The following is a 17,241-nucleotide window of genomic DNA, read 5'->3' as shown; positions in this document are numbered from 1 at the left end:
AGTTACTTAAATAAGTAAATGCCTCAACAGACCTTATGAAATCACATTTCCCATATGTGTGTTTAAATAAAAACAGGTATTATGAAGTTAAACCATCTACACCTTTTAAACATGAATCAACATTAATTTTTCTAAACTTTGTCTAATGTAAAATTCTCAATTTTACCTTTCCTGTTAGTAGATGAACCCTTGTCTCCTCAGATATGCAGCTCTTATCATTGACAAATTCCTAGGAAAGAAAAAAAAAAAAAAGATAGATGTATTTTTGTACTAGCTGTAGATGCCTTTACTTGCAGTCTATTGAGCATAGGTTTTTATGTTTAAAGTAGAACTCCAGGAATTAACTTTTTTGCAAACTTACATTGGTCCACTTGCCGTAATCAAAGTGGAAACCCACTGGGGATAATGAAAATCACTGCAGTAGCCTGTGGTATATACAGTGATTGCTATGATCTTCGCATGCTGCTCTCTGCACACAGCAGCACCATCATTCATAGAACACCTTGTATTTTTTTCCAATGAAGGCGTTTTCTGATTGGATAAGGTGGAGAACCTGATATGAGCCCCAACTCTCTAATTCATCAAAATGATGGTGGTGTTATGCTACTGGGCGAGTGACCCTGTGCAAAGAAGACTAGATCACAGCACCTGGATCATTGCAAGTACAGTAGACAACTAGAGTGATTGTAACTAACCCCATCAGCTGCCCAGGTATCAAATATGGTTACTTAAATCTAGAAAGGTAGAACCAATGCAAGTTTGCAAAAAAATAAAAGCATGGAGTGGAGATCTGATTTCAAGTGGCATGAAACTTAGCATTAAAACAGTTATATTGCAGCTTGCCTATCCTTAGATGTGATGGCTGCATTTGTTATCTTTTTTTAGGCTCTCCTAGGCTTTCCTGTACTTTTATCTAGTGATTTAGCCAGTACGTCAGTTTTTTTCAACAGAACAAGCTGTCCTGCAAATGCAGCAGTTAAGAGCGTTGAAGCAAACCATTTAGCCTTAAAACGGCCGCGGGAACTTTTCAAAATAGTCGCCCAGTCAATGAACCCAACCTGCTTAGAGCCCCCAGCAAACGATACTCAAGAATTCTGCAATGAGTTATCAAATTTCTTCATTGACAAAATCGACAACATTCGGAAATCAATTAATCAGAAAATAACCAACCTCACTCAACCAAAGCAAAAAGGGGATATCGACACGAACATCACACAACCACCGAATTTCTCTTTGACCCCAATCACCACTGACACGACTAAAAACATCATCAGAAGCCTTCGAGACAGCACATCACCAAACGACATCATTCCCACAAAACTCCTGAAAGAATGTTCCAACATCTTGGCCCCTACCATAACACACCTCATAAATCAATCATTCAAAGAAGGGATTGTGCCAACCACCCTCAAGCAAGGTATCGTCAAACCCCTGCTAAAGAAACCCAATCTTGACCCTAAGGACCCTAAATACCGCAGACCGATAACAAGCCTCAACACCATCTCCAAGATTATGGAGAAAGCAGTGGTACAACAGCTACAACGCCACCTGGACACACACCAACTCCTGGACCCTCTGCAATCAGGCTTCCTCCCAGGCCATGGCACAGAAACTGCACTTCTCAAAATATGGGACGACGCCCTTGAAGCAGCAGATGATGAAGAATCGTGTCTCCTGGCACTGTTAGACCTCAGTGCAGCATTTGATACAGTGGACCACAATACTCTACTTGTCCGCCTCACAGAAGTAGCAGGAGCCACAGATTCTGGTCTAAAATGGTTTGCATCATTCTTAGAGAATCGCTCTCAGATAGTGAAACTAGGAGCATTCACCTCGGAAACCCGGGCAATCTCCTGTGGAGTCCCTCAGGGCTCACCCTTGTCACCAGTGCTATTCAACATCTACATCCGCCCACTCCTCAATATCATAAAAAAAACACAAAAAAAAAAACGAACCTCTGCTTCCACTCATACGCTGATGACACCCAAACTCTACCTTCGCATCACTGGACAAAAAGACCATCAGCAGCAATTAGAGAAATGCCTCACTTTGATAGATGACTGGATGACCAATAGCTCCCTCAAACTCAACGGTTCAAAAACAGAACAACTTCTCCTACACGCTAACAAAAATTCCAAAACTAAGACTCCGTGGACACCTCCCACCGTCTTCGGACAGACCATCTCTCCAAGCACCAAAGCCAAGAGTCTCGGAGTCATCTTTGACTCAGAAATGACAATGGATGCACAAATAGGATCAGTAGTTATCGGATCTCACCATCTCCTCCGCCTGCTACGTAGACTCATCCCCTTCATCCCAGAAAAGGACAAAGCAGCATTAGTTGGAACAATCAATTCCCGACTCGACTGCAAACTCGCTCTACGTAGGATTACCCCAATATCAGCTTGCGCGCTTACAACTCATCCAAAACACGGCAGCAAGACTGTTAACAGGAAAAAAAACTCTGGGAATCCATTTCCCCATCCCTGAGGAGCCTACACTGGCTAACCGTAAAGAATTGGATCACATTCAGGACCCTCTGCCTCACCCACAAATGCATACAAGGAAACGCTCCTCTATATCTTCAAGAGAAAATAAAACACTACACACCCAATCGCAGTCTTCGATCAGCTAACCAAAACCTCCTCATCATTCCCAAATACCGCTACAAAGCAAAGGGAGAACGAAGATTCGCAGTCCAAGGACCTCGGCTATAGAACGCTCTTCCGACTTATATCCACACGGAATAAAACCATCAGGCCTTAAGGAAAAAACTCAAGACCTTCCTCTTCTAAGAAGCTGACAACAGAGAACGCATCTAGCGCCTTGAGGCGATTCAGTTCGCATTTGCAGCGCTTTACAAATCATTCATTCAGCACTGACATGGGTTCTTACAATGATCACCTTTTTGTTCATGTAAAAGCTTTATCTCAAAAGAAAAAAACGGTTGATGGCACTGCTTGTGTAACTGCAGTGTGAACTGGAGTTGGGCTCCAATTTGGTGGTGTATTTAAATCTGCTAGTCCATCTAACACTCCCATTCCCCTAGACTGACAACGCTGCTGTCCAAAAGTAGCCCTGGGCTCATTTATCTACAGTAGGGACACCCTAAGGGCTTGTGCACATGGGGCGCTTTCAGGAGTCAAATCCTGGGAATAAAATTGTGGAAACTCACCCATGATCCCGTGTAGTCTCTGCCCCCAGGGATTGCGATAGGGTCTGCTGGCGATGGGGACTATATGTTCCACGATGCTTTGCAGCTGCTGGAGTCCTTGCAGGTGATGGGCTCCCTCCCCCTGCCAATGAAGAAGCAGGGGAGGGAACAGATCGGGCTGCTGGGCTCTGTGAGCGGCGCTCACACACACTGCAGTGCTAGGAGAGCGAGGGGGGAAAACCCCCCGCAGGAGCCGACAGGCTCGCTCTAACTCGGAGCCTGTCAGTGGATTAGTGTGAGCACAACTGGCAGGGCCCTGAGTGACAAAGCGGCCCTACACTATATAAGTGAGTGCCACTTGAGCTTCGGCGCCCCCCTCAGCTGGCGGCCCTGGGAATACTTCAAAAAGGCCAATGCGGCTGCTAACGAGAATGGCGTTCCTGCTGTGGAAAAAGTACAGGAACGCCGCCCCATGCAGGTCTGTGTTTTCCCCACATGGGGATGCACAGCTGTTGCATGCATCCTTGTGCAACCGCTGTGTACTAATAACCCACAGCCACCCGCATGTCATATGACACAGTGGCTTCCTCCATACAGCCACGTGTCCCAATAAAAATAAAATGGGACGCCGGCATGGGGGAGTAATGCAACACCTGGGCATCCCCATTCCGGGAAAACACAAACCAGCATGAGGCCGTCAGTAAAGTGCCCTGTTTGAACTAGCCCTAATACAGGTGGTGTGTTACTGGCCAGATCAAGTGAAAATAGAGGCGAAAAAAGCAAAAATAAATGCAGCCACCACGAAGAATGATTGGCAAGGTGCAATATAATACAATACATTTTTGGTTTTGAGTATACTACTTTGTTTACTTTTAAACCATCTGTATTTTAACGCAAGTAAGTTTGGCCTTCTATTTTTAACCTAATCACGTTCTTTAGATTTTCTGCAGTGGCAGTCTGGTCACTAAGGGGGAGACTTCCCACCTCTCAATTTTTTTTAATAGGAGGCTTAGCTTTGCACTTCTTCAAAACAAAATTTTTTACACAAGGACCACTAACATCTCCCATACTTCACAACCTGATCTGATTGGAAGCTATGCACTGATTGACTTTGTGATGCTGCTGCCCATTTACATTGCCTATAACAGCCAAAAGGAAGTGGCAGAGGCATCACAGGAGCCTAGGCAAAATGAGCAATTAACGTAGTACAGCCGTTTTGTTTTTTTTTTAACTGAAGAATGCACAGCGCTCGTTTACGCGCCTGTGTGCACAGGCACATTACAATTAATGGGTTGTATTTTAGCTCAGAGAAAAAAAAAGAAAAAAGAAGAAAAAAAAAAAAAAAACACAAAACACTGTACTGAGCTTCTAAAAAAGCATCAAAAAGCTATTTAAATTAAGGCTAAACATTCTTGTTTATAAATGCTTTAATGATAATATAAAGCATACCAGTTAATATTACCTTATCAGGTGGAGTAAAAAATCTAGCTGGCAACACTGGTTCCTTAGGAGTTTCGAGATGCATTGTTGTAATTTTGCTGTTCATAACGCATAGAGCCACATCACAGACTGTATATAATTTCTAAGAAAAAGCCAGAAATGTTTAAATAATTTATAACTCATCAACACTTGTTTCAGTGTAATACTGAACTGTACACAATGTTGTTGATGATTACGCATAATGGAATATTCTGGTAAACAAATCACACAATGCAAAACCAAAAGACATGCTGCTTTTGTCAGTTTATATTGTCAAAGTCTAATCAGGCATGCGTTCTTTACTATTTTACTCAAACTAGTCAGGTGTATTAACATACTGTTAGCATCAGGCAGTGGCTGGAACTCCCACTCAAATTCAGGCTTCACTGGCCAAAGATTGCAGTGCGACAGTCTGCAAATCTGCACATTCATCCAGTCTGTCTATAGGATTCATTCAAAACACTTTAAAACAATTTTACTGACAGAGAGCACGTGCGAGAGAGTGCGTTAACCACTTCCCGCCCAAGGTACGTCATATGACGCCCTGGATTTGAGTTGACATATCTGAATGATGCCTGCAGCAGCTACAGGCATCATTCAGATATCATTTTTCAGCCAGCGATTCTGTGCACCCTAAGAACAATCATAGCGGCAGCTCAGCCACTTGATTGTTCTCACAGGCGGGGGAAGGGGATGCCCCCCTCTCATTCCAGTCCTTCTACCAGCTCGTCCGCGCGATCGGCGAGCCGGTGAACAAATCGCTCACTGCCAGAAACTGAGCATAGAGATTTCTATCACCCTCGGAGGCCCAAGCTCAACATTATGACGTCACGTCCGGGTGGAAGTAAACAATGCCGAGGACCCGGCTGCAAAGGCCATGACAGTTTATTTTTTTTATTACCTCAGTCTTTCCAGCCTGAAGGAGAGATGTGGGGTCTTATAGACCCTACATCTCTCCATAAAGAGGACCTGTCATGCCCTGTTCCTATTACAAGAGATGTTTACAGTCCTTGTAATAGGGATAAAAAAAATTTTTAAAAGAGAAAATGTAAAAATAGAAAAATAAAAGTAAAATAAAGAATTAAAAAAATTTAAAGCGCCTCCGTCCCCGCGCACAGAAGCGAACGCATACGTAAGTTGTGCCCACATATGTAAACAGCGTTCAAATCACACATTTGAGGTATCGCCGCATGCGCTAGAGCAACAATTCTAGCCCAAGAACTCCTCTAACGCTAAACAGGTAACCTGTAAAGAAAAAAAAAAAAATGTAAAACAACCTCATGAGCAAGTTGTATGGGAGACAGACTAAACAGCTGGATTATATTCCAAGAATTCTCTTCCACAAGCAGTGGTTTCAGCAGTGGGAAATCAATAATTTCAAAAAACTATTAGATAAGCACCTGAACAACCACAACATACAGGGATATACAATGCAATACTGACATAAAATCACACACATAGGTTGGACATGGACTTGTGTCTTCTTTCAACCTTGCCTACTGTGCGTGTAACTGTGTGTATATAACTACTGATTTCAATCTCTTTGTTAAAACCACTTGGATTGAGGGAGTTCAAACACTACTGTGCAAAAGTTTTAGACAAGTGTGAAAAAATGCTGTAAATTAAGAATACTTTCAGAAAAAGAAGTTTTATTGATTTATCAACTAACAAAACAGAAAGTAAATTTAAACAGAGGAGAAATCCAAATCAATATTTGGTGTGATCACCCTTTGCTTTCAAAACCACATCAATTCTTCAAGGTACACTTGCACACAGTTTTTGAAGGAACTTGGTAGGTTGTTCCAAACATACTGGAGAACTAACCACAGATCTTCTGTGAATGTATGCTTCCTCAAATCCTTATGTTTCTTGATGTAATCCCAGATAAACTTTGGATGTGGAGATTGGGGATCTGTGGGGGCCAAACCACTTTCAGGACTCCTTGTTCTTCTCAACACTGAAGATACTTCCTGATGACATTGGCTGTATATGTTTGGGGTCATCATCCTCCTGAATAAATTTGGGGCCAATCCTGCGTCTCGCAGATGGTATGGCATGATAAGCATCTGTATTTCTCAGCATTGAGGACACCACTGAGTGGGACTAAATATCCAACTCCAATTACAGATATGCTGCCCAAAACTTGCAAGGGACCTCCACCATGCTTCACTGTTGCCTGTATGTTTTACACCACTACTACGGAGTTGTCTGACTGGGTCTAGTTAAGATGGACCTCCAAAAGGATGGTCCATTTTTATTAGGAGACAAGACTTCTCTGACCAGGTCCTCTGCACCAACAAGTGCCCAGGATTTATCTCCTGTTATAGTGGGTGGAACTTGTTGCGAGGATCGTCCAAAAAAATGGAAAGAAAGGACTTTTCAGATTTCAGAGCTGGATTCCTGAGCTACCAAGCCTGGGACAACTTGGCTCTCTGTATCAACCCAAACTTTTCTGCCCAGGGACTGAATTAACTTGCAGGAGAAATAGCAGGGCATCAAAACAGGTTGTGTAGGGGTCTGACAGAGAAAGCATAGGAGATACCGATATGCAGGAAAACCAGGGGGCATATAGGTACTTGTCCAAAAAAGCTAGAAGCGTCTCCCTGAGGAACGGAGGCGATAACAGACTTGGTGGATTCTATTCATTTTTGAGCCCTAATGAGAACATTTAGAGTTATAGGATCCAGATCCAAGATTGGATGAACGTCACCTCTGGGTTTAAGGGGGGTTGAGCGGATACCTGTCTGACAGGTATAGTTTGTCCCCACTTCCGGGAGTCAGGGCCGAAACAAAATATGTCACAGCTCGGCTCCTTCCTCCTCCACAGTGCCAGAAGGTGAGCGCAGCGGTGCCTCACGCATGTGTAGTAGGAACCCAGTGTGAAACCGTAATGCTACCCTGCCAGGTTCCCTTACCCGCAATGGCAGCAGCACCCGACAGCTGAAGGAAACTTTAGCTGCAGTGACAACACCGCTGGACTCCAGTTCAGGCAAGTGTCTAATTATTAAAAGTCAGCAGCTGCAGTATGTGTAGCTGCTGACTTAATTTTTGCAGGGGTGGACAGGCCTCCTCTTTAGAGTGGATGTAAACCCGCACATATACCCAGTGAAGTGAACAGCCTCAGATGATACACTGGGATGAAACAAATCTCCCTATAAAAGTTTTACTTGTATATCTGCTGTCTTCAGCTTTCTATATCCTTTAGAAAGTGCACATTGTGTTACAGATTTTCTCTTCTGTACAGCACTGTGAGTGGATTATTGGCATACAGCCAAGAAAGCCGATTGGAGGAAAGGCACACCCCCATTCCACATTGGCAAAGAAAGTAATGTGCAGAGCTCTGCTGTGAGAAGGCAAGCTATCTGCTAATCTATTGATAACAACCTTCCATGACACAAATTTCAGGCTGCTTTTATCTGCTGTGTCGAAGAACCTGTCGGAAGTTATCAAGCTGATAACGAAGCTACGGAGCAGAAGAAAGACATGGGACTCAGTGCTCTGGGAGAGATAAGAAAACATTACAGATATATGTGCCCAGCTCAAATTTTATGAATCGAGTTTACATCCACTTTAATGCACAGAAAGCTTTCATGCAGGATGGAGTCCCAGGCCTTGCAGGTGGCACCAGGAGTCTGGTTTTAACAGATGCGGGAAGGGTGAAACAAAAATAACTTTTCTTACCACCAGCATTGGACGACGAGCCCTCCCAGTCTGTGAATTGGGCTTCTTTTGTGGTGGAAGATGGGTGCTCTAGTTACCAGTAGTTTTCTTGATGAAGATATGCAGAGCAGATCTGAAGAGGCATTGTTCCTTGAAAATCAGGCATTTCAGATGCTTTTTAGACATGGGCTCCACAGTCCAATACAAAAAACGTGTCCTCCACATGTGTACTAATAGGAGACCCATGAGAGAAGACTGTAAAACTTCAACAGACCGCAAAAACTGCAGTTTGAAGCTACAAACATTAGCACCCAAACATTCTATAACCAACAGATCAACAGCAGTATTAACAAGATACCTTCCTTTGCCTAATCAGCCAGGTTTTGGCAAAGGAAGGTCACAGCTAAGATGGGAGAAAGGGCAGGGCCTCTCTGTAAAAACAGAGCTCTAAAGGGGGCTTCCAAATGCTTATTAGCTGAACCCTACAGGCAAATGCATCCTTCATTGGAATGGTGGTCACCTAGTTAAGGCAAGACACTGCTGGAGCCACAGTGGGGACAGACCACTCCTACGAAATCCTTTTCAAAACAGATAGAAAATGACTGGGAGGGAGAAAACATCCTGTCAGGGTTTTTCCAATTTTCATAGAGGACTCAGGACAGGGGATAGCACTGATAGAAGCAACAGTCTAGCCTCACAGTGGTGCAACATCACCATCAACAAGAGCGGAAACAATCTCTTTAAAGTTTAGGATTAATGGAGGAAGACTTCAACTCCCCAGAGGCAAGTTCATCCAGCAAGAACTGGAGCAACTCAGAATCAGACAGGCTCAGAGGCCTTGGGAAGATCAGATTATCTGCAGAGGAAGGTGCACAGTCATGGCCTCTGTGACCAGAGTACCAGAGTCTACAAATAACTGGGTGATTTGGGCCATAAAGTCTTGTATGACTGTAGTAAAAACCTACAGCCAAAAGGGCAGAGGGACCAGTCACATCCAGCGGAGCTAGGGAAGACTACAATGTTGGGATAGACGTTGGGATTATCTCTTCTCCTGCTGGTGGTAGTAGCCAATCTTCATGCAGGTGGGTGCATAACCCAAAAGGTGAATGACTTCCTGTGGCCCAAAATGGATGAGAAAGAAAATCCATTTTGATAAGGGATTCATATAGGAGGGATATATTGCGTCCCTGCAGCACTGGCCAGGGAACGACAGCGGGCAAACACAGACAGCTGACACAAAGGAGATAGAATGTGCACAAACTATCAAATACTTCACAAAAAGCAGTAGCAAGCTTTCTGAATTATACTCTTTCCAGACATCTGGGCTTCAAGCTGGTAAAGTGTAGATTTTTACAGAAAATGCAGGACTCCTTTCTGGTACTTCAAAGCAGAGAAAAGTTACATGATGCAAAGCATCAAAATAAAAGGTTAATAAAAGTACATACTTCGTTAGCCTTTGGATCATCTGGTGCCTGAGCATCTCGAGTTTGTTTAATGCTTTCGCACATTTTCTTCATGAACATATGACTGTTATTCTCATTCTTAGCCATTAAAACTTCAAGCATAAACCAAAGGCACCTGGTATAGGAAAACAATACTTCAGTGTTGTACAGGATATACTTTTAGATTCTTATTGAATATATGTTCTACTAGGAGACAAAAAACAAACGTCTGGCGTAAAGCACCAATGCAAGAAATACATATTTATGTGAATAAAAGCTAACAGCTAAACACACAGGTCTATAACATATACATACAGAGTCACCAGCTTGGAGACGGCATACAGATCAGAACATCAGAACTCCTAATCTGCATACTTGTTCTAGGTCAGCGGCACTAAAAGACACAAACTATGACCACCACCATTTCCAGAGAACTTGCATTGTTAAATGGATAGGTCTACAATGGTAGCCTTTTAACTTATTAAGAACAGGCTACCTTTACAAAAAAAAAAAAAAAAAAAAAAAAAAAGCCACCAAGGTGTACCCCAGATGACACAAGAAGCATACTGACGTGTTCATTGGTCTAGCATTGCTGCCCCCCACCCCAGTCTGTGCACTACTCTACATTGGATTACAAGATATCAAGATATAGTGTGACATTTTTCAGGTGTAAGGCTGGGTTTACACTAGTGCCAATTGGATGCGGCTTTCACTGCATCCAATTCACATGACAGGAGAGAGTGTGCCAGGCTGTCAATAGAGCCAGTTCACACATCCCTGTGGTGGCTGTGGAGCAGACTGCACAGATGGCAAAAATTCGGGCCTGATTCATCACTAAAACAAGGAACAGGGACGCACCGGACCCCTGCTGTGAGCGGCATCAGCACTAAGTGGACCTAAAGTACATTATTATTTTTTTTTAATATTTGCCTGAGACCCATTGAATGTGCGGTCAAACAGTATAGTACCTCAGTCACTAGATATCAGGAAGATGGTCCTAAAACAAACTGCATTTTTAGCTTGGGCTGAAAGTGAAAGCAAGCATGAATCATCTGTGTAAGTTTAGGACAGCAAGTTTGATTATAAAGTAATGCAACACTTACTCTTTGATATCACGTAGTTGGTCAATATCCTGAGGTTTTGTAAAATCTGGGTCATGAGCCAGGAGATGAATCATGTATGGTACAACATATTCAGGCAGTAAGGATAACAGCTTCTCTATGGAGACATGATCAATGTAACAAATCAAGCAAAATTTAACATTCCATTTGTCTTTTCAATTTCCCCAATAAAACATTGGGAGATGACCTTTAATGGTAAGCAATAAGTTGCACATTTATTGCTATTTCCACCATTTACCAGTGTACAACTGATGAAACCTACCGCTTGATACTGGATTCTGCTTTATATATTCCCGTCGTATGCTAATGTTCTTAAGTAAGCACTGTCTTGCATGAGCTCTTCTTTCTTTTACTGGGTCCTTGGCACACAGGGCAAAGATAGCCATATACTCAAGTGGAAGCTGCAGCTTCACCAAAGCTTTGTGCAACTTCTGAGCAAAGATCTGTCGCACCTGATAGCACTCATCCTACAACAAACACAAGAGAAGATAACTCAAGACTGTAGCACATTACTCTAGCTTGTTTTTCTATGTACAAATTGAAATAGGTCTGATGAAAGATTGGGACTAGAAGTTGTCTGATCTGAAACTTGCCAAACTAAAACCAGAGTAAAATGAGACACATTTACAATGTTAAAAATATGAGTATAAAGGGGGGCATATTTTTAGATTATGCAATGCTAGCAAAAAATTTCTCTATATGCCGCTAATTAACCCCCTCTTATATCCTCTCTGAAATGTTTGCTAGATACTTGGGACATTCCCCAAATCTCCTGGATGGGTCGTATCCACGCCATCAAAACGTCCTTCCTTCACAAATTATACTAATTTAGGGTCCTATCCCTGTTCCCCTTCATATCTTGCAACGTCATATCTTGAATTTATTTGGGGAAGAACTAGACCACAGCTAAATAGATCCCTTCTGTACACCTCGAAAGTCAGGGGAGGATTGGGTGTCCCCAATATTGACCACTATTATAAAGCTGCCCAGATCGCTCCTATAGTCCAACTACAGGCGGGTAATTTGGCACCCCTACGGCAGTGGTGGCTGGTGTGTGTTTTTTTTTTTTTGGAGGGGTGGGGGGGGTATGCAAACAACCACCCCCCGCTCGCTGTCTGCCAGTCTGGTACTTACCCCATTCTAGGTGGTAGGTAGCGGGCATCGGACAGCGGCCTGTGTGTCCTTTCCTCCATCACGACAGCCATGCGTTTCCTCCCCTCCTCCTAGGCATCCAATAGGAACACCTATCCTGTCATCCAATCGTGTGATAGGTCTCAAGTGAATGTTCATTCGCCAAAGTAACACACTTGGGTGGGCTCCGCCCGCATTCTCTGCACCCGAGCCCATCATATTAGGGTATTAGAGCCTCTGGCTTTAATCAGGTGCTTTAAAAAAAAAAAAAAAAAAAAAAAAAAACACCCATCCCGCATTAGAATCCATGCATCCAGCATCCTGAAAGGGGCCAGACTCATGGATTGGGTGGGCCGCCCCTGCCCTATGGACTCTTACAGATGTCTCGGATGTCAACCCAATCCCGCTTTCTTCTGTACAACGGATTTATCCCATGCACCATCACAAATCTCTAAACCCGATTTTGGCCCTCATCCTCTCGGTCTGGGATGCCATTAAATATTCTGCTCTTCTGATATCTCTCCCCCCATCTTCCTCTTACCCCTGCTTAACGGTCCTTTGTTCCCACCTGGGTTGGAGAATCCAACGTTTTTAATGGTGGAATCAAAAAGGGTCTTACCACGGTTCACTCTGCTCATGGCCAGAGTCGTCTGTTCATATCAACACTTACGGGACTCTCACGAGATCCCCGAATCGGAACGTTTTCAATATCTACAAATCCGTCACTTCATGGAGTCCCTTACGAAGCATCACAAACACCCATTATTCTTCACTGCATTCGTCATTAGATGTCGAAGCAACCCTACTACTCAGGGTCTGATTTCATTATTATATTCCTCCATATTAAATATTGGTGGCTAGCCTCCAATCCCAGTCGAAGCCTTGTATAGGGAAACGTGTTGAGTGGAGCACTGATCCACATATCAGCCAGCTGGTCAGAGTCGCGGCTGTTTTGAAATTTTACTCTTTACCGTGTACTAAGATGTAAGGGTTGCTATATATTTTTTTTTTTTTTTCAAAAAAATTTCTTGGGAATACTACACTATGAAGTCTTTTTGTTATCCCCTGCTAATGAGATCACCTAGGACTACCTGGGAAAAGATTATCTTTTTCTCTAAGTTTTTTACTTCATTGGATATACCGCTGTATCAGGAGTTTTTTTCCCCGAGAGGAATTTGAGGAGGATTATATCCCTGCCGGCAGGCTTATGCAAAGGCGTGCTTGATCTCTATAATATGAGATCCTACGGATCTGGTAAGTGGCATTGATTTTACCATCCTTTGACATCAGAGCATCGGTAGATTTACATTGTTTCACATCGTGTTCTTTGCTCTCCTTGAATTCATGTGGATTTTTATCTATATGATTTTATGTTTACACTTACTTTATTTCTGAACACTACTTATTTTTCACTTTAGTTTTCGATTAATTCATACGGACTTTATTATTATACAGGGTTTATATAGCGCCAACAGTTTGCGCAGCTCTTTACAACATGGGGGCAAACAGTACAATTACAATACAGGAGGGATCGGGGGGCCCTGCTCGTTAGAGCTTACGAGAAGGGAGGGTCAAGTGGAACAAAAGGTAACAGCTGTGGGGGAAGATCAGATGGAGAAAATGAAAATAAAGTTAAGTGTGGGTAGGATAGGCTTCTCTGAAGAGGAGGGTTTTCAGGGATTGTCTAAAAGCTAATAGAGTAGGAGATAATCGGATAGATTGGGGTAAGGAGTTCCATAGGATTGGAGAGGCTCTGGAAAAGTCCTGGAGCAAGCATGGGAGGAGGTGATGTGGGAGCTAGAGAGCAGGAGGTCTTGAGAACGATTAGGTTGGCATTTTGAGACTAGGTTAGTGACGTAGCTGGGGGCAGAGTTGTGGATAGCTTTGTAAGTAGTTAGTATTTTAAATTTAATTTGTTGGGTGAGCAGAAGCCAGTGGGAGGGATTGACAGAGGAGTAGCAGACACAGAGCAATTGGTAAGGTGGATGAGTCTGGCAGCAGCATTCATGATCGATTGAAGGGGAGATAGACTATGTAGAGGTAAGCCAATGAGGAGGGAGTTGCAGTAGTCAAGGTGAGAGATGACCAGGAAGTGAATACAGAGCTCTGTGTCATTGGTTAGAAATGGGCCTATTTTGGAGATGTTGCGGAGGTTGAGGTGGAAAGATTTGGACAGTGATTGGACGTGGGGCTTAGAGAGTTCAGTGTCCAGGATTACACCTAGGACCTTGGCATGCAGGGATGGGCTTATAGTTGTTCTATCGATTTTGACAGAAAAATCAGGGGACAAGGTACGTGGGGGAGGAAAAATGATAAAGTTCGGTTTCCGATAAATTAAGTTTGAGGAAGTGCTGTGACATCCAGACTGATATATCGGATAGTAAATTAGTAATACGTGAGAAGACTGAAGGAGTGAGCTGAGGGGTAGAAAGATAGATTTGAGTGTCGTCAGCATAGAGATGGTATTGGAAGCCATGGGAGGCTGACCCAGGAAGGAAGTTTAGAATGAAAATAGGAGCAGTCCAAGAACAGAACCTTGAGGGACCCCAACAGAGAAAGGAAGAGGCGAGGTGGAAGTAGAATTGTAAGTAACACTAAAAGCGTGGTTGGATAAAGTAGGAAGAGAACCAGCGAACAGTACAGTCATGGAGACCAAAGGAGTGGAGTTTGAGGGGGTGGTCAACCCTATCAAAGGCAGCAGAGAGGTCCAGGAGTAGGAGTACAGAATAATGTCCATTGGTTTTGGCCATTCGTAGATCGTTTGTTAGTTTTAGGAGAGCATTTTCTGTGGAGTGTTGAGGACGAAATCCAGACTGAAGGGGATCAAGAAGGCTATCAGCAAGGTGGTCTATATCCTATGATCTTATTTGCACTTTATATTCTTTAGTTTGCACTCAATGTTTGCGTGATTTTTGATATGCACTTGTAACTCTTTCAGGTTTTAGACTTTTTGATTACGTTATATGCTCATTAGTGGATGCGTGCTTGATCATCATATATTACTTATAAGGGGATTTAAAGTGCAGAGGCTTTTGCACAGAGCAGAAGTGAACAGATCCACGTTTGCAAGCAAATCGCATGAAGCTGCAATTTTAGGTGTATACTAGTATACTCTAGTACTGCCTTTGGTTCCTCTTCCCTTGTCTTCTCTGTCCTCCCCTTCTAGACTGGGCATATAGGGATCTGACTCAGACATTGCAGTCAGCTACAAGAACTGGATTTTTGCAGCCCTGGACAGATATGGAGGCTCTATTAAAGCTGCTAGTTGTATAAGAAATGATGGCAGTTTCAGAAAAATCTGCCTTAGTCAGGTAGGCAGCTTGTTGAGTGCCTAAAATTAAGTTAGAGACCTGTGTTAAAACCAGGACCTTTTCTAGTGGGAAACATTGTCACAAGTGTTGTGCGGGCATTTGGTAGTGTGACCAATGTTTGACTGAGCCATGGCCCCATTTCTTCGGATTCCGATTGTAGCAATGGGTAATGATGATCCCCTGAGAGGTACTCACAGAGTAAGGTGCGGCATATAGGGTAAGCGTGTCTGGTAGGAAACTGCAGGAACATGTGTGCAGATTATCCTATAGTGAAGTCATCTTGGTAAAAAGGTAGAAGGAAGCGCCTGAAAACCTTTCAATGATCTGTGGCTGTAAAGTGTGCAATCAGTAGTGTGTTATAAAACCTGGTTATCCACCTAAGACAAAGTTCTGAGTGGTTGCGTTTTAGCGTCATGTCAAAGTATTTCAATGTAAAGTGAAAATACTACAAACATTGCTCTTGTTTTTACAGTAAGGGTCAGAGAGACAGGGTGCAGGATGCTAGTGGGCATACTTTTGAAGGGGTCTTCAGTCTGGCTTCCATAGAAATCAACAATGGTCCTGGACCTGTATAGCACCCTGCAGCTGACAACACACGTTGCACAAAGCGCCAAAGAGAGCACTCACTCAGGATTCAGTGCCTGAATAAACATTACAGGCAATCCCTGCAGTGTGTGATCCAGCTGTTTTTGTTTTTTTTTTTTTTTAAACAAAGGTTGCAACAATGCAGATGCACTTCTTCTAATGCGATAACAAGACAGCAAAGAGTTGACTGAAGACTAGGAAGAAAAAATAAACGTAGTTTATCAAAGAAGGGAGAAAAGGTCCATAAATTTAGGACACTAGAAAAAACTGAGAACTCGTGGAGTAGGGTTAGTGGTGGAGTTTAGGGGGCGTGTCCTCAAAAGATCTGCCAGTGTCCAATCAACCTGAAGTTACAAGCCTATAACCCAGAGTCATTGCATATTCAGCCTGTGTCCTGTACAGTACAATTAAAATAGTTTTACATTTATTTGAAATTTACTTAAAACTTACATTAATAACCAGTGCACATAACTGGAATTGCTCTGGAGTGATAATTTCATGGTAACATGGCTCCTGGGCCAGCTTCATGATGGCTCCACCAGCTGCTAATCTCAGACGAGACATATCAGACTTACTGAAACACAGAAGGACAATATTCCTCATAAAAATCATGACCAATTAATAGTTATTCATGAATATGACTGCTTTATACAAATACATGCATTCATAGCAGGGCAGCAATATTTTATCCTTGTAGCTCTGTTTTTACAGTTCTTATAGTACAGGGTATATCAATTAAATCTCCAACTGCCTGCAGTTAAAGTTTATCTACAGTGCCTTGCAAAAGTATTCACCCCATTTGGCATTTTTCGTGTTTTGTTGCCTCACAACCTAGAATTAACATGGATTGTTTGAGGATTTGCATCATTTCATTTACAGAACATGCCCATAACTTTAAGATGGCGTTTTTTTTTTTTATTGTGAAGCAAACAAATAGGACAAAATAACTGAAAAAGTCAATGTGCATAACTATTCACCCCCCCAAAGTCAATACTTTGTAGAGCCACCTTTTGCGGCTATCACAGTTCCAAGTCGCTTTGGATAAGTCTCTATGGGCTCGCCACATCTTACCACTGGGATTTTTGCCCATTCCTCCTTGCAAAACTGCTCCAGCTCCTTCACGTTGGATGGTTTGCGCTTTTGAACAGCAATCTAAGTCTGACCACAGATTTTCTATTGGATTGAGGTCTGGGCTTTGGCTAGGCCATTCCAACACCTTTACATGTTTCCACTTAAATTGCTCAAGTGTTGCTTTAGCAGTGCGTTTGAGGTCATTGTTCTGCTGGAAGGTGAACCTCCGTCCTAGCCTCGAATCACACACAGAGTGGTACAGGTTTTGCTCAATAATATCCCTGTAT

At 42.9% G+C, this 17,241-nt stretch overlaps 1 protein-coding gene across 4 annotated transcripts in view; it reads right to left on the bottom strand.

Annotated features, from left to right (window-relative positions):
- PDS5A (PDS5 cohesin associated factor A) overlaps window positions 1–17,241 on the bottom strand; it is a 165,950-nt gene that overhangs the window by 12,220 nt on the left and 136,489 nt on the right. For all 4 annotated transcript variants that reach the window (XM_073608602.1, XM_073608623.1, XM_073608617.1 and 1 more), the window contains 6 exons: window positions 16,334–16,457; window positions 11,119–11,323; window positions 10,839–10,953; window positions 9,739–9,871; window positions 4,617–4,736; window positions 167–229 (listed from right to left, as the gene is read on the bottom strand). In XM_073608602.1, coding sequence (XP_073464703.1) covers window positions 167–229; window positions 4,617–4,736; window positions 9,739–9,871; window positions 10,839–10,953; window positions 11,119–11,323; window positions 16,334–16,457 — 760 coding nt within the window. The remainder of the gene's footprint in view (window positions 1–166; window positions 230–4,616; window positions 4,737–9,738; window positions 9,872–10,838; window positions 10,954–11,118; window positions 11,324–16,333; window positions 16,458–17,241) is intronic.

Source organism: Aquarana catesbeiana, linkage group LG01 (assembly GCF_042186555.1).
Source record: "Aquarana catesbeiana isolate 2022-GZ linkage group LG01, ASM4218655v1, whole genome shotgun sequence".
Classification (NCBI taxonomy): domain Eukaryota; kingdom Metazoa; phylum Chordata; class Amphibia; order Anura; family Ranidae; genus Aquarana; species Aquarana catesbeiana.
The sequence above is the reverse complement of the archived record's forward strand: the minus strand, read 5'-3'. Positions and strand labels throughout refer to the sequence as shown.